A 21,115-nucleotide genomic window follows, 5' to 3' on the forward strand; every position below is an offset into this window, starting at 1 on the left:
GACATAATTATCATCATGGCTACATAAAGTGAAGTTGTTTTCTTGCTCTTTCCTGGCTGCTAGTTCAGTGAGTTGTCGTCGTATAGTGATGAGACTTATACCAATGGAATCTGTGGAATCTCAGCTTTCATGTGATATGTTGTTTGTGCAGATAAAATGACGTAGAAAAGATCGCTTTTGCCAGTTATGTGCTAAAGTAGCCGTTAGCCCTTTTTGCTAAGTGTTGATTTAGACTCTTGGTGTTGGACTTCTGTTCCGTGTAGGTCAAATGGTTAATATCGTCTGTTAGCTGAGTTTCTTCCCGTTAAGTGGGTATGCATCATTAATAGGTTGTTAAATGTTAAGAAGCCTTGAGACGCTGTTTCTAGCAAGATGTTGCGTCTGCCCCATGGATGTATAATAAGAACTGGATACAGCGTCGGTGGCGGGGTCTCGTTCTGTCCTATGAGAGCTGCTCATTGGCGCATGAGGACCAATTGGCCCAACTTTTGAGACAGCGAAACGTCACAGATTACCCATCATGCCTGGCTGTCAGAGCAGAAGAACCCGTGGGTGTTTCTGTGGGTGTTTCTCAATGTCGAGTAAAGCTGCTCCAGAGCCACTATTTCTAGCAAACTACGTCTTCGAGTCCCGCCGAAGGACTGTTCCAATGTCCAGCATACTTGGAATTCTACCGAGCCCAGCGTACTTACGCGGCTGCACATGTGTAGACTCCGGTCTTAAAATCCCCACAATGCTTTGTGCACGGACCAATTTCCCCAAATCTGGGGTGGAAAATGTAAGGCGGGGCCTCTCATATGACGCACACCTGCACACTTGCTCGCCTGTTCCACTCTTCGTTTTCCGAATGCCGGGAAGTATTCTTGCCTCGCTTCTGAAGCAAGTGATTCGGAAGACGTGTGCTACCAAGCAAGCGTACTCGACATTGAGAAACACCCTCAATGTTGAGGAAAGCTGCTCCAGAGCCACCATTTCAAGGATACTACGTCATTGAGTGCTGCTGAAGGACTGATACTTGCAATTCTACCGAGGCCGCCGTACTTCATTGCGGGAAATTTCGAGGCTGCACGTGTAGACTCCGCAGTCTTAAAATCCCCACAATGCTTTGCGCACGGACCAATTTCCCAAATCTTTGGCGGAAAATGTATGGCGGGGCCTCTCATATGACGCACACCTACACACTAGCCTGTTCCATTCCTCGTTTCCGAGGCTAGGAGGTATTCTTGCCTCGCTTCTTAAGGAACTCACTTGGAGGTACATGTGCTACCAAGCAAGCCTCCTCTACATTTAGAAACACCCCGTATGTGCACTCACAGAGCATGCGCCCCTTAAGCCCCGCCCCCGGAGCTCCCACTCTCGGCTCAGTAGAATGAAAGGAGACAGAAAATAAATCTAGATTCGGCTTTTAGTGCATTTTACAACTTTAAGGACCTAATGATTCTAATAAGGGCTATAAAATAGTTCATACTGGGTAATTTATTTAGTTTAAAAAATATATATCCGTTGATTTACAGACGTCTCTTTCCCCATGTTAGTCAATGTGAAAAAGTCTTTCTGGGCCCAGTGACATCACGGATACGGAAATTGTAGTACTGCCGTTTGGACACAAAGAATATTTTCATCAGAGTCCGGTGCACTTTCTGGGGGCTTGGTCTGCCCCTATGGTCTACCCCCGGGAGTCTCACAATAATAAGAGCGCTGTTAGTAGAGATGACGAGTGGCATTCACAGTGGCCAATCAGAGTGGTACTCAATCCAGATACGTCACACACGGGATGAGGGTTCCCAACCAACCAGAATTGTTTAAACTAAGGAAGTAGCGTAATTCATAGACCGATACCAGCACCGTTTGTCCAGCGGCTTAACGGTATACCAATACCGTCCAATCAGGTACCGGTAGGCCTACTGACTTAGTACCGGTTCTCGATACCCATCCCTAGTGATTAAATGTATGTTCCTTGTCTTAATGTTTGTTTGAAAATGGTGAGACTTAGATGATAACATATCTAGCAAAATTATAATTAAAGGAGTTTATTATATGGACATAGTGTTGCATGGTGTACCGATACTTGAAAGGTACCGCGATACCCTTCCGTTAAAAACATTACGATTCGGGGAATGACGGGGAAAAGTACTCCGGTGAGAAAGCGCCGTTTTAATAAGAGCCGTGTGTGTTCAGTGCTCTGCTTCCACTCCCTGCACTGCAGCCGTGCCTGCAGTCCCGCCCTCTCAAGCACGCTCTAAGTCCCTCCCCTCTCTCGTGCACGCGCTAGCTGCCAGAGCATGTGAGAAAGCGAGAAGCATGGCTGCGAGTGGGAGTGCAACTGCCGCTGCGCCTCGGCTTGTTGACAAAAAAGACGCCAGAAGCGAAATTTGGAAGTATTTTAGCGATATCTCTGACAGTGAGGGCAAGCCTACGGACACCACGGGGCCTGTCAGTAAGACATGTGTTAGATCCCTGCAAACCAAGGGACTTCAAACTTCGCTAAGCACCTCGCCAACCGGCATCCAGACAGGTTAGCGAATGTGATAGTTAACATAATGACATCATGCTCAAGCCCATGCCCTCAAATCGAAGTCAAACCAGTGTAATTTATTTTGTGACAAATTAACGTTTTCGTAGTTTGCCGAGGCAATTAATGGCAATGATAACTGTCTAATATGGCTATATTTTTAGCTAACTTACCAATGGTTATGGTTCTGGTGTGAAATATAAAGCACAATAATTACATTTAAGACTGTTTCCCTTTTTTTAAGAAAAGTATCGAAAAAGAATCAGAATCGCAATTCTTGACTTGGTATCGAAACCAAAATGTTGGTATCGTGACAACACTATATGGACATAGCATATCTTAAAGGTAGGGTATGTAAGTTTGAGAAAACAGCTCGAGTGCGCTAGAATTTGAAAATACACGACTGGAGAAAATCTGCCACTTCCTTACAGAGCCCCTCCTCCAACACACACAAACGTGCACATGACCAATGAGGGCACGAGATAAGTTTGTGCACAGATGGAAGGCTGACAGGCAGGTAGGCCATCCAGTTACTTTAGCCGTTGTTTGGTTGTACTTTTGTTTGGTTGTACTTTTTACAGTACTACGGCTTCCACAGATGACATTTTTTTATGGATTTTTTGTCAAAGCACTTCAGATATTCATTACTATCGGGATGGTAAGAGCATTCCATGGAATATACCAAAAAGTGTATCTCGAGCCGGTTTCTCAAACTTACATACCCTACCTTTAATAGTGTATTCAATAGTTTGCTTTGTTTCAGTCAGTCTGAAAACCAGTAAATATAAATACATCATTTATATTCATATTGCTGTTAAATATGTGGCTCATCATCACTGAGCTGTAGCACTGATCCGAGTTCTGTTTCAGCGGGCAGTCTGCAGCCGGAGACCTCTCCATCTCCTCTTCCTCAACTCTCATGGAGATCCTGGAGGCCATCAAACATCCCACGTAAGATCTGTTGTGTGTTTCTGGCTTTCCATTTGTTGTCATTTGTTAAAGGGATAGTGGAAATTGAACCCCAAATAGTTTCGTTTTAACTTATATACAAGCATAATTACGTACCAAAACAATCACACCTGATTAAAAAAATATAATAATTGCCTTACGCATGTTAGAAGCACTTTATTGCAGCTTCCCCGAACTTTTTTAGAAACGAAATGATCGAGTCAGCCAAACCAGAAGTGAGGAAAACTCAGGAAGACGAAACAATAACAAACCACGGCGTCTATGCAGAATGAACGTGGAAGGGCAAATATACCAGACAAAGAAGAAGGATTGTACGAGGTATCCAGTGATGATAGCGAGTCAGAAACATCCTCTCGGCTTTCCTGCGAAAATGTAGTTTTAGGAACTGAATCTGAATCCGGTTCAGTAAGCGACGATGGTGAGAATATTGAGCCAGACGATGGACCATTACGTCCTTATTTGTTCGAGCCCGAGGTGATGGAGTTAGTTCACGGCATGGGCAATGGCGAGGATGACCAGGACCAGGCGCCAGATGATGCACCCCTACGCACAAATAATCTTGACTGGTAGGTCCCTAAGCATAGCTCACGCTAGGCGCTATATTATATATTGCAAAAGTTGGCATGCATGCACTGTAGGCCTATGGCTATGCCCGAGGATGACTGCATGTAGGGTACATTTCATAACATACCAGGGTCAGGTTCACATAAATTATCTTGTCACATTTATTATTGTATATGTAACAGCCTTACGGGCATTAATTACATGAATAAATTTAAATGAATTGTATACTAGCATGATATACAGCTAGAGCCAATCGGTCTTTTGACGTAGTAGGGTCCTAATCCTGGCTAGCCAGGCTGCCTGTCAAGTGTAGGCTGTACTCACAGTACTGTTAGTCTATCATGTCTATATGATGACTGTAGTGTACACATTCGACACTGTGTACCGGATTATCGGATGACGAGGCCTCCGGGCGCCTAATCGACAGGCAATAAATGGCGTTGTACACAATGGTACAGGCTAATGATGCATTAAATCAGCCAGAAAACATAATAAAATACTCGTGCCTCGTCCAATGTTTGTGCCCGTCTTCCTTTGTTTTCGTCATCACCCGAAGATTCCCGAAGTATTTCGTTTCACTGAGAGGGCGTGGTCGGGAGCAGTAAAATTGAAAATAAAATGAAACTAGGCACATGAAATAAAAAAAAATTGTTTATTATGCTTATTTTTTAATAAAAATACATAAGTTAAACCCAAAATTCGCGGATTTCCACTATCCCTTTAAGTTAATGTGGGGCAGTTATTCTACACTGTGTCTCGAATATTTAAGCTTCTACTTATTTAAAACATTAAAAAGTTCAAGTTATCATAATCAGAATGCATCTTGCTACTCTAACTAGTATGTACTAAATGCAAATATAATGTTATGTTTAAAAAAATCATCATAATGCAAAAATATTTCTTTGATACCATTTCTTTTTTTTATGTTATAGGAATGTTTTTTATTGGAATGGGTTTATACATGTAAAAGAGAAAAGGAGAAGAAATTGGTATTTTATAGAACCAAAAAAAAACAAACATTCCTTGAACCCAGAAAAAAACGTTTGTTTTTGTTTCTTACTAAATTAAAGTTATTATTATATCAGGCCCTTGGGTTTGGTTTAACAAAGTTATTGCTGTTCTAAATGTTTGTGTGTGCTCTCTGTTACAGGACGGGTGTGCAGCTGCTGCCGGAACAGAAAGGACTTCCAGTCAACTGCTTCATCAGTGCCGAGGTCGTTCATTGGCTGGTCAACAACGTGGAGGGCGTGGCCACACATGGGATGGCTGTGGACATCATGCAGGTAACAGTCCTACCTGTTCAGAAATGTCATGGTCAAGGAAAGCAATGAGGAAGAATTCATAACAAGTTAAAGATATTACATATCTTGCTAATAGATATAATTGATATCTTCACACAAATACCCAGATCTCGGCCCATAGAGCATGTGCACTTGTGTTTTCCTTCAGCCCCGCCTCCCATCCGTTGATTTATTTTTCCAAATGTAAGGTGGAATAGGGATTTCACACTATTCCACTGATCAACAGGTGGCTGTATGATAATAATAATAATAATAATAATAATAATACGTTTTATTTCAAGGCGCCTTTCAGGACACCCAAGGTCGCCTTACAGTGCATTTAAAAGTTAAAACAGCTAAAACAAAAACGGAACACAATTTAATCGAACCGACAAGGCAATACAGCAGCATAAGAGCATAAAACAGGCCAGACAAGAGAGTGGAGTGACGGAGTGAGAGGGGGATCTGTGATAGCAGGTTGAATGTGTTTTAGAGTGAGTAGGCCAGTTTAAACAGGTGAGTTTTGAGGTGGGATTTGAATGTCGTGATGGAGTCAGACTGTTTGATGTGTGGAGGCAGAGAGTTCCAGAGCCTGGGTGCGGTGCAGCTAAAAGCCCTGGCTCCCATGGTGCTAAGGCGGGAGGTGGGGACAATCAGGAGTCCGGCTGAGGATGAGCGCAGGGAGGGGGAGGGGGTGTATTCCTGGAGGAGGTTTGAGAGATAGGTGGGGGTGAGGTTGTTGAGGGCTTTGTATGTAAGCAGAAGGTTTTTGTAGTCAATCCGGTGATGAACAGGGAGCCAGTGAAGTTGGATGAGGGTGGGGGTGATGTGGTCAGACGATTTGGTACAGGTAATGATCCGGGCAGCCGAGTTTTGAATGATTTGGAGTCTGTTGAGTAGTTTTGTGGGTAGGCCAGAGAGGATAGCATTACAGTGGTCAATCCAGGATGTGACAAATGCCTTAACCAGGATGTCGGTGCTGGATTGTGAAAGGGATGGGCGGAGTCTGGAGATGTTGCGGATATGGAAGAAGGCAGTCCGGGTGATGTTTTTTATGTGGGGTGCAAACGAAAGGGTGCTGTCCAGGATGACGCCAAGGCTTTTGACTTGGCTGGTGAAGGATACAGGGAAGCCGTCGATCATGATGCTTGGGGGTGGGGTGGTTAGGATTTTGGAGAGGGTGTTTTTTGAGCCGATGAGCAGGGCCTCAGTTTTACTACCATTTAGCTTCAGGAAGTTCCTGCTCATCCAGCTCCTGATATCCTGGAGGCAGGTGGTGAGGGAGGTGGGCGGGAGGGCGGTGTTGGGTTTGGTTGAGATATAGACTTGCGTGTCGTCAGCATAGCAGTGAAAGTGGATGCCATGGTGACGGAGGATTGTGCCTAGTGGGAGGAGGTAAATGATGAATAGGAGTGGACCCAATACTGACCCCTGGGGGACACCCAGTGAAACAGGAGAACACCCTGACATGTGGTTCCCCAGCTGGACAAACTGTTGTCTGTTGGTAAGGTAGGAGGAGAACCAGGAGAGTGCAACACGAGTGATCCCAATATCAGCCAAGCGTTCCAGGAGTAGTGGGTGGGAGATTGTGTCGAAGGCAGCGGTGAGGTCGAGGAGGATGAGGATGGTGAGCAGTCCAAAGTCAGCTGCACGGAGGAGGTCGTTGGTGATTTTAACCAGAGCTGTTTCGGTACTGTGCATTGAGCGGAAACCAGATTGGAAGGGTTCATGGAGGTAGTTTGAGTCGAGGTGGGACTGGAGTTGAGCGGCAACCACCCTTTCAAGGGTTTTTGAAATGAAGGGAAGGTTGGAGATGGGCCTGTAGTGGTTAAGGTCAGCTGGGTCAGCATTGGGTTTTTTGAGGGTGGGTGTGATTGCAGCCATTTTGAGGGTGGGGGGTACAGTTCCAGAAATGAGGGAGGAGTTAATTATTTTTGTGATCATGGGGGAAATGGACGGCAGACAGGCTTTGATGAGGGTAGTTGGGAGGGGATCAAGCTGGCAGGTACAAGGAGTAATGCCAGTGGAGCAGATCAAGTCCAGTATGTGACCTTTATTATGGGTAGGAAAGTTAACATGTTGTGTGATACTAAGACAGTCGAGGAGTGAGATGAAGTCATTGGCAAAAACACTGGATGGGTCGTCAATGTGGATGTTAAAGTCTCCAGTGAGAATAACAGTGGGGGACATTGCACATACAGATGAGGAAAATTCAGTGAGAAAAACAGGAGAGGATTTTGGTGGTCTGTAGATGGTGACAATAATGATGGGTTTGGGGCCTGAGAGTTTAACAGCTAGACATTCAAAGGAAGAGTGATGGGGGACAGTGACAGCAGTGACTTTGATGTCCTTACGGTAGAGCAAGGCGAGACCACCCCCTCTCCCGGTGTTGCGGGGTTTACACATATAGGCAAAGCCCGGTGGAACGGCTTCATTTAACTGGGAGAAGTCATTAGGCTGTTGCCAAGTCTCGGTGAGGCATAAAAAGTCAAGCTTTCTGTCCACAATGAGCTCAGAAACCAGCAGGGCCTTACTGGTGAGAGATCTTACATTGAAAATAGCTAATTTCAAGTAATCAAATGGCGTATAGGTGGCTGCTTTGGGCAGTGAGGATAACAGTGTGATTGACAGTGCAGGTGACAGTGCGAGGGGGGCGGGGCTTCGTGGACCAGAAGGAGCGAATGTTTGTGTTATTGTTGTGTTGTGTGTCCAGCGAGTTTCGACCAGATCCACGATGGACATATCTTGGTCGTTTGAGGAGAATGTCACGGTGGGCAAGCAGAACTGTGGGGATCTTGAAGTTTGATCTGAGACAAAAAAGTAGTTCCATTGCACTACAGTATTTCAGCGGCAGGGAGGCGCTCGTGGCGGTGTAGAGTAATCCATATGAAGAGTTTGACAGTCTGCATGATGTGAAAAGGTGGGGAAATAGTATACTCAGCAGTTTGATGATCCGGTTTATGATCAGGAGGCTACAACTCCCGCTTGGTAGAGGAGGAGCAGCGAATCGGCTGCATCCAGTGGTCACAACTGACGCCAGCTAGCTTGACGGCTAGCTTGACAGCTGTGGTGGCGGCGGTCCAATTTGGCTGACAGGCTGCTAGAATCCAATGGGTCCGGTAGAATCCACTAGTGTTGCACGGTGTACCGATACTTGAAAGGTACCGCGATACCCTGCCGTTAAAAACGGTACGATTCCTCCGTTTCATTAGTATCGGTACTTTAAGAAGAGCCGTGTGTGTTCAGCGCTCTGCTTCCACTCCCTGTACTGCAGTCGTGCCTTCAGTCCCGCCCCTCTCAAGCACGCTCTAAGTCCCTCCCCTCTCTCGTGCACGCGGCCACGCGCTAGCTGCCAGAGCATGTGAGAAAACGAGAAGCATGGCTGCAAGTGGGAGTGCAACTGCCGCTGCGCTTCGGCTTGTTGACAAAAAAGACGCCAGAAGTCTTTGAACGGGCCGTTCAGGTGTTCAGAGCAGAGCTCCCTGTCGGAGCGGCAGAGCGTGATGTGCACTGAAAAGTGTTTCTGTCGCAATATTATCGTTGAGCAAACTTAACTAGCAAACTAGCATCACTATCTGCTAACGTTAGCTTTAGCCTTCGTTTTCTATTAGTTTTTTTCATAGGCTATAAACGGAGGTGGTACAAGTATATATCTTGTACTTGAGTAAAAGTAGAAGTACCCAGGTCTTGTACTTGAGTTAAAGTAGAAGTACCAGAATGTAGGAACAATCCTGCAATCAAAATGTTCCTCAAATAAAAGTACAAAAGTATTATCATCAAAATATAGTTAAAGTAGCGACAGTAAAAGTAGAAGCACCAGAGTGTAGGAATAGTCTGTTACAGTAAAAGTACTGCATTCAAAATGTTCCTCAACTAAAAGTATTAAAGTAGCGACAGTAAAAGTAGTCATTGTGCAGATTGGTCCATTTCAGAATAATATATATGATATGTTTTATAATGATTGATCATGAAAGTGTTCTCAAAGCTGGTGGAGGTGCAGCTAGTCTGAAGTACTTTGTAGACTGCAGGGTAGCTGGAGGATTTACTCCAGGTGGAACTAAAGTCTGATTCAACACTTGGTTAGATTTCACATCATTCATCCACATCTGTAAAGTAACTAAAGGTATTAATACATGTAGTGGAGTAAAAGTACACCATGTACCTCTGAACTGTAGTGGAGTACAAAGTAGCAAAAGAAACATTGAAATACTTAAATAAAGTACAAGTATCTCAAAATTGTACCCAAGTAGTACTTGTTGAGTTTATGAACTTAGTTACTTTACACCAGTGGCTATAAAGATAGAAAGACTAAGCCTTGCACAGAGGCATGACAATACATTTTCAAAATGCTCAACAGTGCTGCCAAAATGTTAAACTCACTGCTACACAATTAAAATAAATGCTTTTATATATATTTATATTAGATGTGACTCTTTGGTGTTTCTGTTCTTAGTGACACTGCTGCTTTAGTTCTGACTGCTAAAATCATCTGTTATTCCTAATTTTAAAGCCGATATTCCGTGTTTCCCCTTTTTTAAGAAAAGTATCGAAAAAGAATCGGAATCGCAATTCTTGACTTGGTATCGGTATCGAAACCAAAATGTTGGTATCGTGACAACACTAGAATCCACACAGAAACGCAGTCAACAGAAGATACAGGGTTGAACGTTTGAAGATAAGATCCAACACAGAAAACTAAAATTTAAACTCAGATTGAGAAGCGGCGAACAAGCAGCGCCAGCGTCCTCTCCCTCTGAATGACCCGGAAGTAATGGGGTCTATAGCTTAAAAAACAGCAGAGAGATCATCCAAAGAGCCAAGTCTTTGACCTCTGATGCTAAGATATGCCGCTATAGAAAAGCAAAGAAGAGGAAACCTTGCGTTAGTTAGCTCTGGATGTAAATATAACGATAGTTACTAGGGATGTAACGATATACCGAATATCGCGGTATCGCCGTAAATAAACGTCCCAACCGTCGTGAGACTGACAAAATCTACCGCAATTTTTTTTTAAATTAATTATTATTTTTTTAATTTAAAACACTTTTTTTGTTTTAAACCTTTATTTAACCAGGTGGTCCCATTGAGATCATCGATCTCTTTTTCAAGAGAGACCTGTGCAACATGGCAGCAAGTAGGTTACAACATGAACATAAAACAACAGAACACAAAAGGACATGGTATTTACAGGGCTACATGTACACACCTAGAGACATTGACAAGTACCAACAGTATATTTATATCTCTGTCAATAAGCCTCACCTTCTTGGCAAACACTGTTGTTTTTGAAGTGGTGGAGAGACGATGCACAGTTTGACCCACTGCTGTCACCCATGGCCAAAGCATATCTCTCCGTCCCACTGAGGGGGGGGGGGCGGTGTTATGCCGTGTGCATGCACCTCGCGGGAGCGCACACAGCGTAAAGCAAAACCTCCCAGACATGTGTTGATCTGTACACAAAGTACGGTTTGGAGACTATATCATTTCCTTTTGGAGGGCAGCATAACACGGCATAACACCAGAGCCTCGCTGCGGGGACACGCTGGCGCTGTTCCCAGTTTGTTCTAATCCGTCAAAATGACAGACTGCTTTCAGATTTTTCTGTCATTGTTAAATAAAATATTCGGTTAACGCGACCACTGCTGTCCCAGCAACATCAGCACCAAGCGAGAGTTTCTTCCAGAGCAGGGGATATTGTAAACGCCCAAACATCCCAGCTTATAAATACTGGAAATGTGGACATTCTCATATTCCTAAAACCCTGTCTGATGATGCTGAGTGAGTGACTCGTGAGTTTGAGTTGAGTTACTTGAAAAACTAAAGTGAAACTTAATTTATTTTATTGCAGGGTCTGATTATTAAATGTCCTTGTTTATTTGTGAGATGCAGTGGCACAAAGAAAAGGCCTACTTTGTTTGGGACACTTTAAAATACTGCTATCCTACTAAAATGCTGTACAAATCAGATTTATTATGTAATAAATAAACATTTTCCGAGTAAAAAAAAAATGTTATTGAAAAAAAGAAAATAGAATTTTTTTTCTTTTCTTAAATGCGATAAATACCGTACCGTGGAGTTGTTATCGCGATATTATCGTACCGTGAGTTTTTGTTATCGTTACATCCCTAATAGTAACGGTTCTATTAATTCTGGATGAGCGCCAGAGGCAGCGTTTAACACTCGAGGTTGGGGGTGGGCGATATTGAAAAATATGTTATCACGATATTTTCAGGCAGTATCACGATAGACGATATATATCACGATATTTTTTCATGTCGGTTATTATGGTTATTTTTCAAGTTACTTAACAGTACAAGCACCTACAAGGTAACAGAAACTAAAACAAAAAGGAGTAACAGACCAACATAGCATTTCAAGCTGGTTTTATTTCAGAAATGAAACCCTGAATGAACAAGTGAGCAGTGAACATCAATAAACATGAAAAGGAGGGTCAAACATAAAACATCAATGAGGAAAAGTCAGTGCCAAACAATTAAAATGTAAACTTTAGAGTAGACTTGAAGTGTAATAAAAGACTTTAGCATAACTGAAGGGAAAAACATAAAACGCCACAGCGTCAGTTATGTCTTTCCACCGTTTGCTAGTCTTTTCATAAGGAGCCCCTTTATGAAATGCCTGCCCTATGGTTGCTCGCTGCAAAGAAAGGGGGCGGGGACTTTGGGAGCGTGTCAAACAACTCGGACTGAACGAAAGCAGAGGTGCGCTGACATTGTGAAATCGATGGGGCTTGATATATGGTGAAATTAAAATCAGTAGGTGAGGCTGGGGGAGCGGGAGGGGAAGAGGCTCTCCGTCCGCTGTCATAGCCCCCTGCGCCGCGCACGGAGAGCCTCTTCCCCTCCCGCTATTTTTTTTTTTCGATTTTTTTTTTTTCAATTTTTTTTGTTTTATCACGATAGGACGATATCTCTGAAAAAGCATATCGTGGAGACCTAATATCGTCACGACGATATATATCGTCATATCGCCCACCCCTACTCGAGGTTATCCATCTCGCGCATGCGCAGGTCGAGTACTTAATAACAGTAAGTAATATGTTTCCCACGTCACCATCAGAGATGTCTCAAGGGAATCTCCTCGCCAAGATTCCGAGTGACAGAGAACTCTGGCGGTCATCCAGAATTCATAGAACCGTAGTTACATGCGTAACTACCGTTCTATTTCATTCCTACTGACCGCCAGAGGCAGTGCTTAGCACTGGAAGATTATACCAACATAGCCGCGAGGAATCCAGTACCCACCTTACCGGGAGCAGCCTGCGTGGGAGGCAGCAACATTGACCCAGTAAAAACAGGCAAATGTGCAAGGTGAAGCCCAGGAGGCCGCGGAACAAATCTCACTAAGAGGTACCCCTTGTAGTGCTGCCCAGCAGGTTGAGACACTCCTGGTGGAGTGGCCCTTAACATTAAGAGGCAATCTCAATCTCAATCTCAATCTTTATTTATTTATATAGCACATTTAAAACAACCTTCGGCTGACCAAAGTGCTGTACAGGGCAGGCAGTAACTACAATAGTGAATAGCCCAATGGGAGTACGATAATAAAAACAATTAAAAACATAATAAAAAGCACAATAAATAGAAACATATAAAAAATAAAAATAAATAAATAAAAAAACACATACAAATATAAAAATGTAATGCTCAACTAGTATTAAAAGCCATTGCAAAGAGGTGAGTTTTTAGCTGGGATTTAAAAAGTTCAATAGACTCAACAGTCCGGATATGTGCTGGGAGGCTGTTCCACAGTCTGGGAGCTGCAACACTGAAGGCCCTGTCACCTCTGGTTTTTTTCCTGCTCCGAGGAACCACCAACATATTCTGCTGAGCTGAGCGCAATGCTCTAGCAGGAGCATGGCGGTGCAACAACTCAGACAGGTAATGTGGTGCCAGTCCATGCAATGATTTAAAAACAACAAGTAAGGACTTGAACTGGATCCTGTAACTGACAGGAAGCCAATGAAGGTCTGCCAGAACGGGTGTGATGTGGTCATAACGTCTCTTCCCAGTAAGAAGGCGGGCAGCCGCATTTTGGACCAGCTGCAGGCGACGGATCGAACACTTGTCAACACCAATATAGAGGGAGTTACAGTAGTCTAAACGAGACGTGATAAATAAGTGGATTAGCTGTTCAAATTCCTTACTAGGAAGATAGGCTTTACCTTCCCCAGAAGCCGCAGCTGGAAGAAGCTTGTCTTGACAACTGAGCTTATCTGTTTGTCAAATTTAAAACAGTTGTCAAAGATGACTCCAAGATTTCTGACAGAGGGACGGCTGTAGGAGGCTAAGGGGCCGAGCACACTATTAAAGCCATCCAGGAGTTCAGACTGTCCAAATATTATAATCTCTGTCTTCTTTTCATTAAGAGTCAAGAAGTTGATTTCCATCCATGATGTTATGTCTTTCAGACAGCTAAGCAAGGCAATCCTAGATTCCTTATTTGCTGTTATAGGCAGGTATACCTGCAGATCATCTGCAAAGCAATGGTAAGAAATGTTGTGCTTTTTAAAAATTGACCCCAGAGGTAGTAAATACAGACTGAACAAAATGGGGCCCAGGACAGAGCCTTGTGGGACCCCATATGCTAGTGGGGCTGCAGCTGAAGAATACTGGCCAAGATGCACAGAAAAGGTCCTTTCTGACAGATAGGATTTAAACCATTTTAGGACGTTACCTTTAATACCGACACACAGTTCAAGGCGTGATAACAAAATGTGGTGGTCAATGGTGTCAAAAGCAGCAGACAAATCTAAAAGCACAAGCACAGCAGAATTCCCAGAATCAGCAGTTAAAAGAAGACTCTTAGAAGAGCAGTTTCCGTGCTGTGGCGTGATTTAAAACCAGACTGGAACTTCTCTGATATGCAGTTTAAAACAAGGTGTGACTGCAGTTGTGCTAAAACCAATTTCTCTAGGACTTTAGACAGGAAGGGAAGCTTAGTGATAGGTCTAAAGTTGGAGAGAACAGAATGATCAAGGTTCTGTTTTTTGATAAGAGGCTGCACTACAGCATGTTTAAAAAAGGTTGGAACGCAGCCTGAGGTGAGAGAGATATTTATCAAAGTTAAAATATATGACCCAATAGTATTAAAAACGTCTTTCAGTAGTCTGGGAGGAATACTGTCAAAGGGGTATTGTGAAGGTTTCAATTGTCTAACCACCTCAGATAACTCGGACAGTGAAACCAGGTCAAACTGCTCGAAGATAGCTGAGCACACAGGATACACTGCTGGGTCTAAGGTGAGAGGAGGAGGTGAAGATCTGATGGCCAAGACTTTATCATTAAAGAATGAAAGAAACTTTTCACATAGAGTAGGTGATGGCACAACACAGGGAGAGTTACAGGGGTTTAAAAGAGAATTAAGAGTGGTAAAAAGGAACTGGGGCCTATTTCTGTTTTTGGACACAAGATTTGAAATAAAATGAGTTTTTGCACATTTAACAGCCCTCTGATATTCGCTTAAACTGTCTCTCAGAATCCCCAAGGAGACGTGAAGTTTATCCTTCTTCCATCTCCTCTCTGCTCGTCTACATGCGCGTCGTAGGGCGCGGGTAGAGTCAGTTAACCACGGTTCAGTCACAGGTTTAGGGTGTCTGGCCGTGAATGGAGCGATCAGGTCCAGAATATCCGTGCAAGTAGAATTAAAAAGGCTGAGAATCTCCTCAGCACTGGCATCACAAGAGTCATTTAAAGTGGAAAGCACAGCATCATTAAAGGCAACGGAAAACTGTGACGCTGTCAGAGGATTCAGCGCACGTAGGCGTCGCTCCGGAACGCACGAGTCAACTTGAGAGCAAGGCAGCATCATAGTAAATAACACAGGCAAATGGTCCGAAATACCAGTGTCACAAATGTCCCTGATACAAACATCTAAACCATGAGACAACACCAGGTCCAGTGTGTGTCCCTTCTCATGTGTCGGGCCATTAACCGACTGTGTAAGATTAAAAGAGTCAATGAGATTCATAAAATCTTTGACGAGCGGTCAGGAATCACAGCACACATGAATATTAAAATCGCCAATAATTAAAAATCGATCAAAGTTCAAGATAACCCCCGCTACAAAGTCTGAGAATTCCTGAATAAAATCCTTATTGAACTTTGGAGGGCGATAGATCAAAGCAACGAGCACTGGAAGTGGTAAGTGTAGTTTGAAAAGTTGCAGCTCAAAGCTGGAGAAGTTGTTCGACGGAGTTTGACGGCAGTTAAAGCTGGATTTAAAGACCGACGCCAGCCCTCCACCTCTACCGGTGGTCCGCGGGGTGCTGATGAATGAACAGTCAGGTGGTAGAAGCTCCGAAAAGGCTGTTAACTCATCAGCACGAATCCACGTCTCCGTCAGAAACATAAAGTCCAAATCCCGGGATTTAAAAAAGTCATTAAGCAGGAAAGTCTTGTTAGCTAGCGATCTAGCATTGATGAGTGCCAGGCGGAGAGTAAGCTCCTCTCTTTCCGGTTTTTGAGTAAAATCCAGTGGGCGAAGGTGTCTGTGATCCACGCCACCCCTGCGTATCCGCCTGGGGAAATTAGCCTGCTCCGGTAGGCTCACTGAGCGGCCATCCGGAAAGACGTGCAGGAGCCATCTCTGCCTAGTCATCGGGGCAGCGTAGCATCCACTGCTATTGAGGCCAGGGGCCTTTCCACGTAGAGAAAGCAGGTAAGCCCTGATCCTTACGGCTTCTCCGCCCCGCTTTCCCCTTCGTCTTGGGCGCTTCCTCTGGGGGATGGCATATACCTGGCGGCGCAGGTATGTCGGTATGCTTGAAAGAAGTGGAGGAGGAGGATTCGAGGTTGGCTCTCCCAAACATTGCTCTAATATCCCCTCCTGAAACGCTTTGATTTCCATAAGCGACTGGCGGTCGTAAACTAGTAGAGCAGAGACATTTTGACAAAAAACACAAAACAATAAAACTACTAGAACTAATAAAAGGCCGAACAGGCCTGGGAGACGTCTCGCCGTGCACACTGCTGGCGCCATCTTCAACAAACAGGCAAAGGCAGACCTCTTGATCTGTATGCCTCCTCAATCACCTCAACAATCCACCCAGAAAGCCTCTGTTTGGAAAGTGCGCGCCCTTTCTTAGGGCCCCTGTTGCAGACAAACAGGCCATCAGAGCAGCGAAAGCAAGCAGTCGCCTGCATATCATACTTCAAGGAGAGCAGCTCTGCCGAAGCAGCTTCCACGTTCTGCAAGCCTGAGGAGTCATAAGCTGCTAGCTCTATGACCTGATTTAAGTGGGCCGAAGGCAGCCTCTTGAGTGAAAAAGATGGGTTAGGCCAAAGTGCCACCCCTGTGCCACCTGACAACCAGCGTATGCACGTTTCACTCACTGACAAGGCGTGAAGCTCACTCACACGCTTGGCTGGTGCCATCGGAGAAAAAAAGCAAACTTTGCCGAAAGCCATTTAAGCTCTGCCTGCCCCAGGGTTTCAAAGGGTGGGGAAAGGAGGGTTTCCAGCACCATTGGCAAGTCCCATGCCATGAGGGAACCTTGATAGCCCAAGGGGGTTTCGTCGCTGGGCACCTTTTAAGAAAACGGGCCACCAAAGAGTGAGGCAGGAAGGGCATCCTCATCACATTCTTCTGGGGTAGGAGCTCTAGCCGGCGGGATATCCCACCTCTGAAAATTAAGGAGCAAGCCCTTAATCTCAGAGAACTCCGATGCTAATATGTCCACTTTAGCAGCCAGGCCTTCTTGGCCTTTTTTCTAGGGGGGGGACACGCGTATCTGTTGGGGAGCGTCCCTTACCTCAGGCCTAGCTGCTCCAGACAGGGGTAGCTCTGCTCACCATCAACCTGTGGGTCTTTCACCTCGTCCAGTCGGTCAAACCTTCAGCTCATGTGGCATGAAACTACAATTCATTCATTTACTTGAATAAAGTCCCTCAGGTGGATAACACCGAGGCTTGAGGGCAGTGGCATAACAAGGTTGTGATTGGCCCCGGTGCAAATATTGTTTTGCCCCCCCCCCCCCCCCCAATCGACTCAAAACATAAGCGCACGCTGATGCACTCACACACGCACGGACATACACAACCACTCAGAAGCACCACATGTATAGGCTATCAACAACAGCCTGTCCATGCCTCAGACCGCCACAGCCTGACAACGGCACAGCAAATTAAGAAGAGGATTAAACCTGTTTCCTTGATGTTTGTCTCTGGGGAATGGGCCGGTAGGCCTGCATAGACCGGTCACTATAATATAGCTTTTGATCTTGGCGTTGGGGGTCTCAATAACGCCATAGAGTCCCCTATCGGTTGGGGCCCTTGGGGGAACTGTTGGACCACCGCCGGGCACAGCCAAATACTGACATAGCCACGGCCACGGATACAGCTTCACTTGTGGAGCTACATGGCAATGATGGTGGTGAGGCAGGTGAGCTATCGTTAGCCTCCGGCTGCTGCTGCACGTCAACATTGCTAATGTTAGCGCTCAATTTCGAGGACAATGTATGACAAAATAAAGGTCTAATTTTGTCATTTTAGCTGTTACATCCCCTTGTTCTCTCTTGTCCTTTCTCTTTTGAGCGCTGCTCTTGTGCTTTGGTTTGCTGTACATTATAAATGCAAGCTATTACATTTTTATAATGCTACCAAACTTGCTGTTGCTAGCTACAGTACAGTACAGGTTGATTAAACAGTTCGCTTGTCACGCAAGGTATCACATGACATGAAATGGAGCAAGGTCATTGGACAGAAAAATTACAAATTAATTTAGGTTGCTTGGTTACTTTGAAGACTGCGTGAACCGGTCAATGCCATTGGGGCATTTTTTTTTTTTGCATAAGCTCCTTGCCTGCTCTGGGCCCCGTTGCACCGGCTGCACCGGCGATAGTTATGCCACTGCATGAGGGGCACTCATCATGTCCATCCGCAGCTAGCAGTGGAGCCATGCAAGTCCGGCAACCATGTGAGCCTAGCATGCTCTACAGCAGGGGTCGGCAACAGGCGGACCGCGGTCCGGATCCGGACCCAGACGCCGACCTATACGGACCCGAGCTATAATCAATACATTAATATGGGATTTTTCGGCGCCTCCCGCTTTTTTAACGCTGATTTGGGTGACTTGTGTAATTCGTGGAGAACCGAAGAGTTTTTGACTGACGGACAACTTCTCACTTCACAAAAGAAGAAGAAATCTAGACCGCAAACATAATTAAACAAGCGAGTACCTGTTTTTCCTGGCCAAGGACAGGTTCCTTGAACACAACACGAGCGTAACCTGTCTTCCGTGTCTTCACGTGGTATATGTCTCGTCTGAAAGGAGTGCTGAGCACCGGAACGCCGCTCCAGCCCTTAAAATATTGCATATAAGGATAATAATCCATAAGGAGCCGTACACATGCCGCAGTGTTTGCGTGGCTGTGTCTTTAGTTGTAAGCACAGTGGCGATCTGTTGTTATTAGCATCTGGTTAGCTAGCTATGCTAACGAATTTAAAGAGCTTTTCTACAACCAGGTGGAAGAGAGCTATCTCCTGAGAGGCTCAAATAACCTCAGCTCAGTGAGATATGATCATTATAGTTATTAATGAGACTAAATGAAAAACTGGTATAAAATACTATATGACAGCAACAAAAAAGTTGTTAAAAATAACAAGAATAGAGTTTAAAAGTTTGTAAAATATCCAAAAAGGAAAATATGCTTACAGTTCTGTTTCATATGGATGTTGAGAGATGTATCTATAGATCTCTTAATGTTGCTCTCAAAGTGTACCAGATTGATGCTTTTAACTTCAATATTTAAAGCAAAGGTTGAGTTCAATAATTTGTACGACCCTCGGAGGATGTTGTAAAAATTGAAAGGAAAAAGGTGCACCCCTGCTGTAAATAATAATAAAAACCCTTGATTTTTAACTTAAAGGTGGGGTAGGTAAGTTTCAGAAACCGGCTCGAGATACACTTTTTGTTATCTTCCATTGAATGCTCTTAACATCCCGATAGCAATGAATAGCTTAAGTGCTTTGACAACAAATCCATACAAAAATGTCATCTGTAGAAGAAGCCGTAATACTGTAAAAAGTACAACTTGACTCCATGTCAGCCCAGATTTACAAACTCCTGGCAGGACAAGCTCAAGCTCAATTCTCGCACTGAATTTAAAAAAAGTGAGTGAGGGACTGCAATATAAGAGGGAAAGAAAGAGAAACTTTGAAACTGTTCAATTGTTATGATGTGTAAAGACTGATATTGTTCTATAGTCGTCTGAAACTGTTAAGTCATGATGTGAAACGGTTAACAAAGAAAAAGGGACTCTCAAGCTGCTGCTACACTTTATTTGATTTATCTAAAATTAAGCACTTTTAAGATGCACATATTTTCAAAAGCTATTTTATTTATTTTCTCTATTTTATTTGTAAATGCAGCCCGAGAGGAACATTGCACATATCCACAGTATTTAATGTTAATTGACAATAAATATTGTTGTTTTTTTAATTGTACTTTCTTTATTTGATTGGCAGTCAGTTGTTGATTATGCAGACGTTGATAAAGCTACAGGTCACTTCAATATATATCACACTAATTCATGAAGCAACTTAGACATTTTGATGTTCTGGACATTTGCACGGGGACATTTTCTCTAACTGGACCTCGTTGAATTTTAGTTGAAGACCCCTGCTCTACAGTGTTTTTTCAATTTGTACTCTCTTCTGAGATAAAATGTTATTTCTGAGTGAAAGCACTCACTCGAAAAATTATGAAAGCGTAATTAAGGAGCCCTATTGGAGTGACTTTGATGGTTATTGGATTTAGGATTAATTCATTTGGATTCCCGCTGTATGAAGAAATTAAAGGACGGCGGAAGTGGAAACAATTCACAAAGGGATTAAACTGTTTAAAACACATGCTCAAAGTAAGCCGGATTTTGCCGATGTGTTTATGTGGATTCAAAAGTCGTAAATAATCTACAAAATGGAGACCGATTTGATCGGAGCAACTGTGACAAATAATCCAACTGAAACCGGCATGGACAATGACTATGTTTTAAAAATGCGCTTATGCAGAAATGCCTGGTTTGGACACCTTACGGGCGGAAGAAACATTTCTATTAAATAAAGAATTATACATTTCTGTCTTTTTATGCCTTTATTAGCTACGAACTTGAATTTTTATTCAAATTAATTAATCAATTATTTTTTATATATTTATTGTAATGTAGAGACAAGGCTTTTAGTGACAATCATGTATTGCGTTACAATTATATGTAAAACAAAAAGTCTAAATATGATATTTGGCCTCAAATCATCTGAGGCCTGGCGCCCCCCCTGCGATCTTTGGCCCAGGTTGGGAACCACTGCCTTAGAGGACAAAACCGAGACTCCAACACAACGGTTACAGGGCTTCCAACGAAGAGCCACCGGCTATGTTATTTCCCAAGGTAATAATAGAGACATTTCTGATGGTGACGTGGGCTGATATAGGCGGGGCTGCCCTACGTCACCCCAGGTCACATGTTACTTTGTGGATATTAAATACTCCACCTGTGCATGCGTGAGATGGATAACATTGAGTGTTAAGCACTGCCTCTGGCGTTCAATAGGAATGGAATATAACTTTTGTTTAAGGAAACGTTGTGTTGCTCTTCTCTGCATGTGCTCATCTGTGAATATTCCTGTGTTTTTGCTTTGTGTAGAAAATGCTGGATGAAGGCGTTGTGTCCCACGCTTCTGGAGATGCCATGCGCAGCTTCATCTACGGATTCTATTTCTACAGGATTGTAGGAGAGAAGGATGGTGAGTGGATTTAAAAGGCTCTCTCTGCTTTCATC

General features: G+C 43.9%; 1 protein-coding gene across 6 annotated transcripts in view; it reads left to right on the top strand.

The window, feature by feature from the left end:
- depdc5 (DEP domain containing 5, GATOR1 subcomplex subunit) overlaps window positions 1–21,115 on the top strand; it is a 74,265-nt gene that overhangs the window by 43,718 nt on the left and 9,432 nt on the right. For all 6 annotated transcript variants that reach the window (XM_034103696.1, XM_034103699.1, XM_034103700.1 and 3 more), the window contains 3 exons: window positions 3,383–3,463; window positions 5,196–5,328; window positions 20,981–21,080. In XM_034103696.1, coding sequence (XP_033959587.1) covers window positions 3,383–3,463; window positions 5,196–5,328; window positions 20,981–21,080 — 314 coding nt within the window. The remainder of the gene's footprint in view (window positions 1–3,382; window positions 3,464–5,195; window positions 5,329–20,980; window positions 21,081–21,115) is intronic.

Source organism: Pseudochaenichthys georgianus, chromosome 17 (assembly GCF_902827115.2).
Source record: "Pseudochaenichthys georgianus chromosome 17, fPseGeo1.2, whole genome shotgun sequence".
Lineage (NCBI taxonomy): Eukaryota > Metazoa > Chordata > Actinopteri > Perciformes > Channichthyidae > Pseudochaenichthys > Pseudochaenichthys georgianus.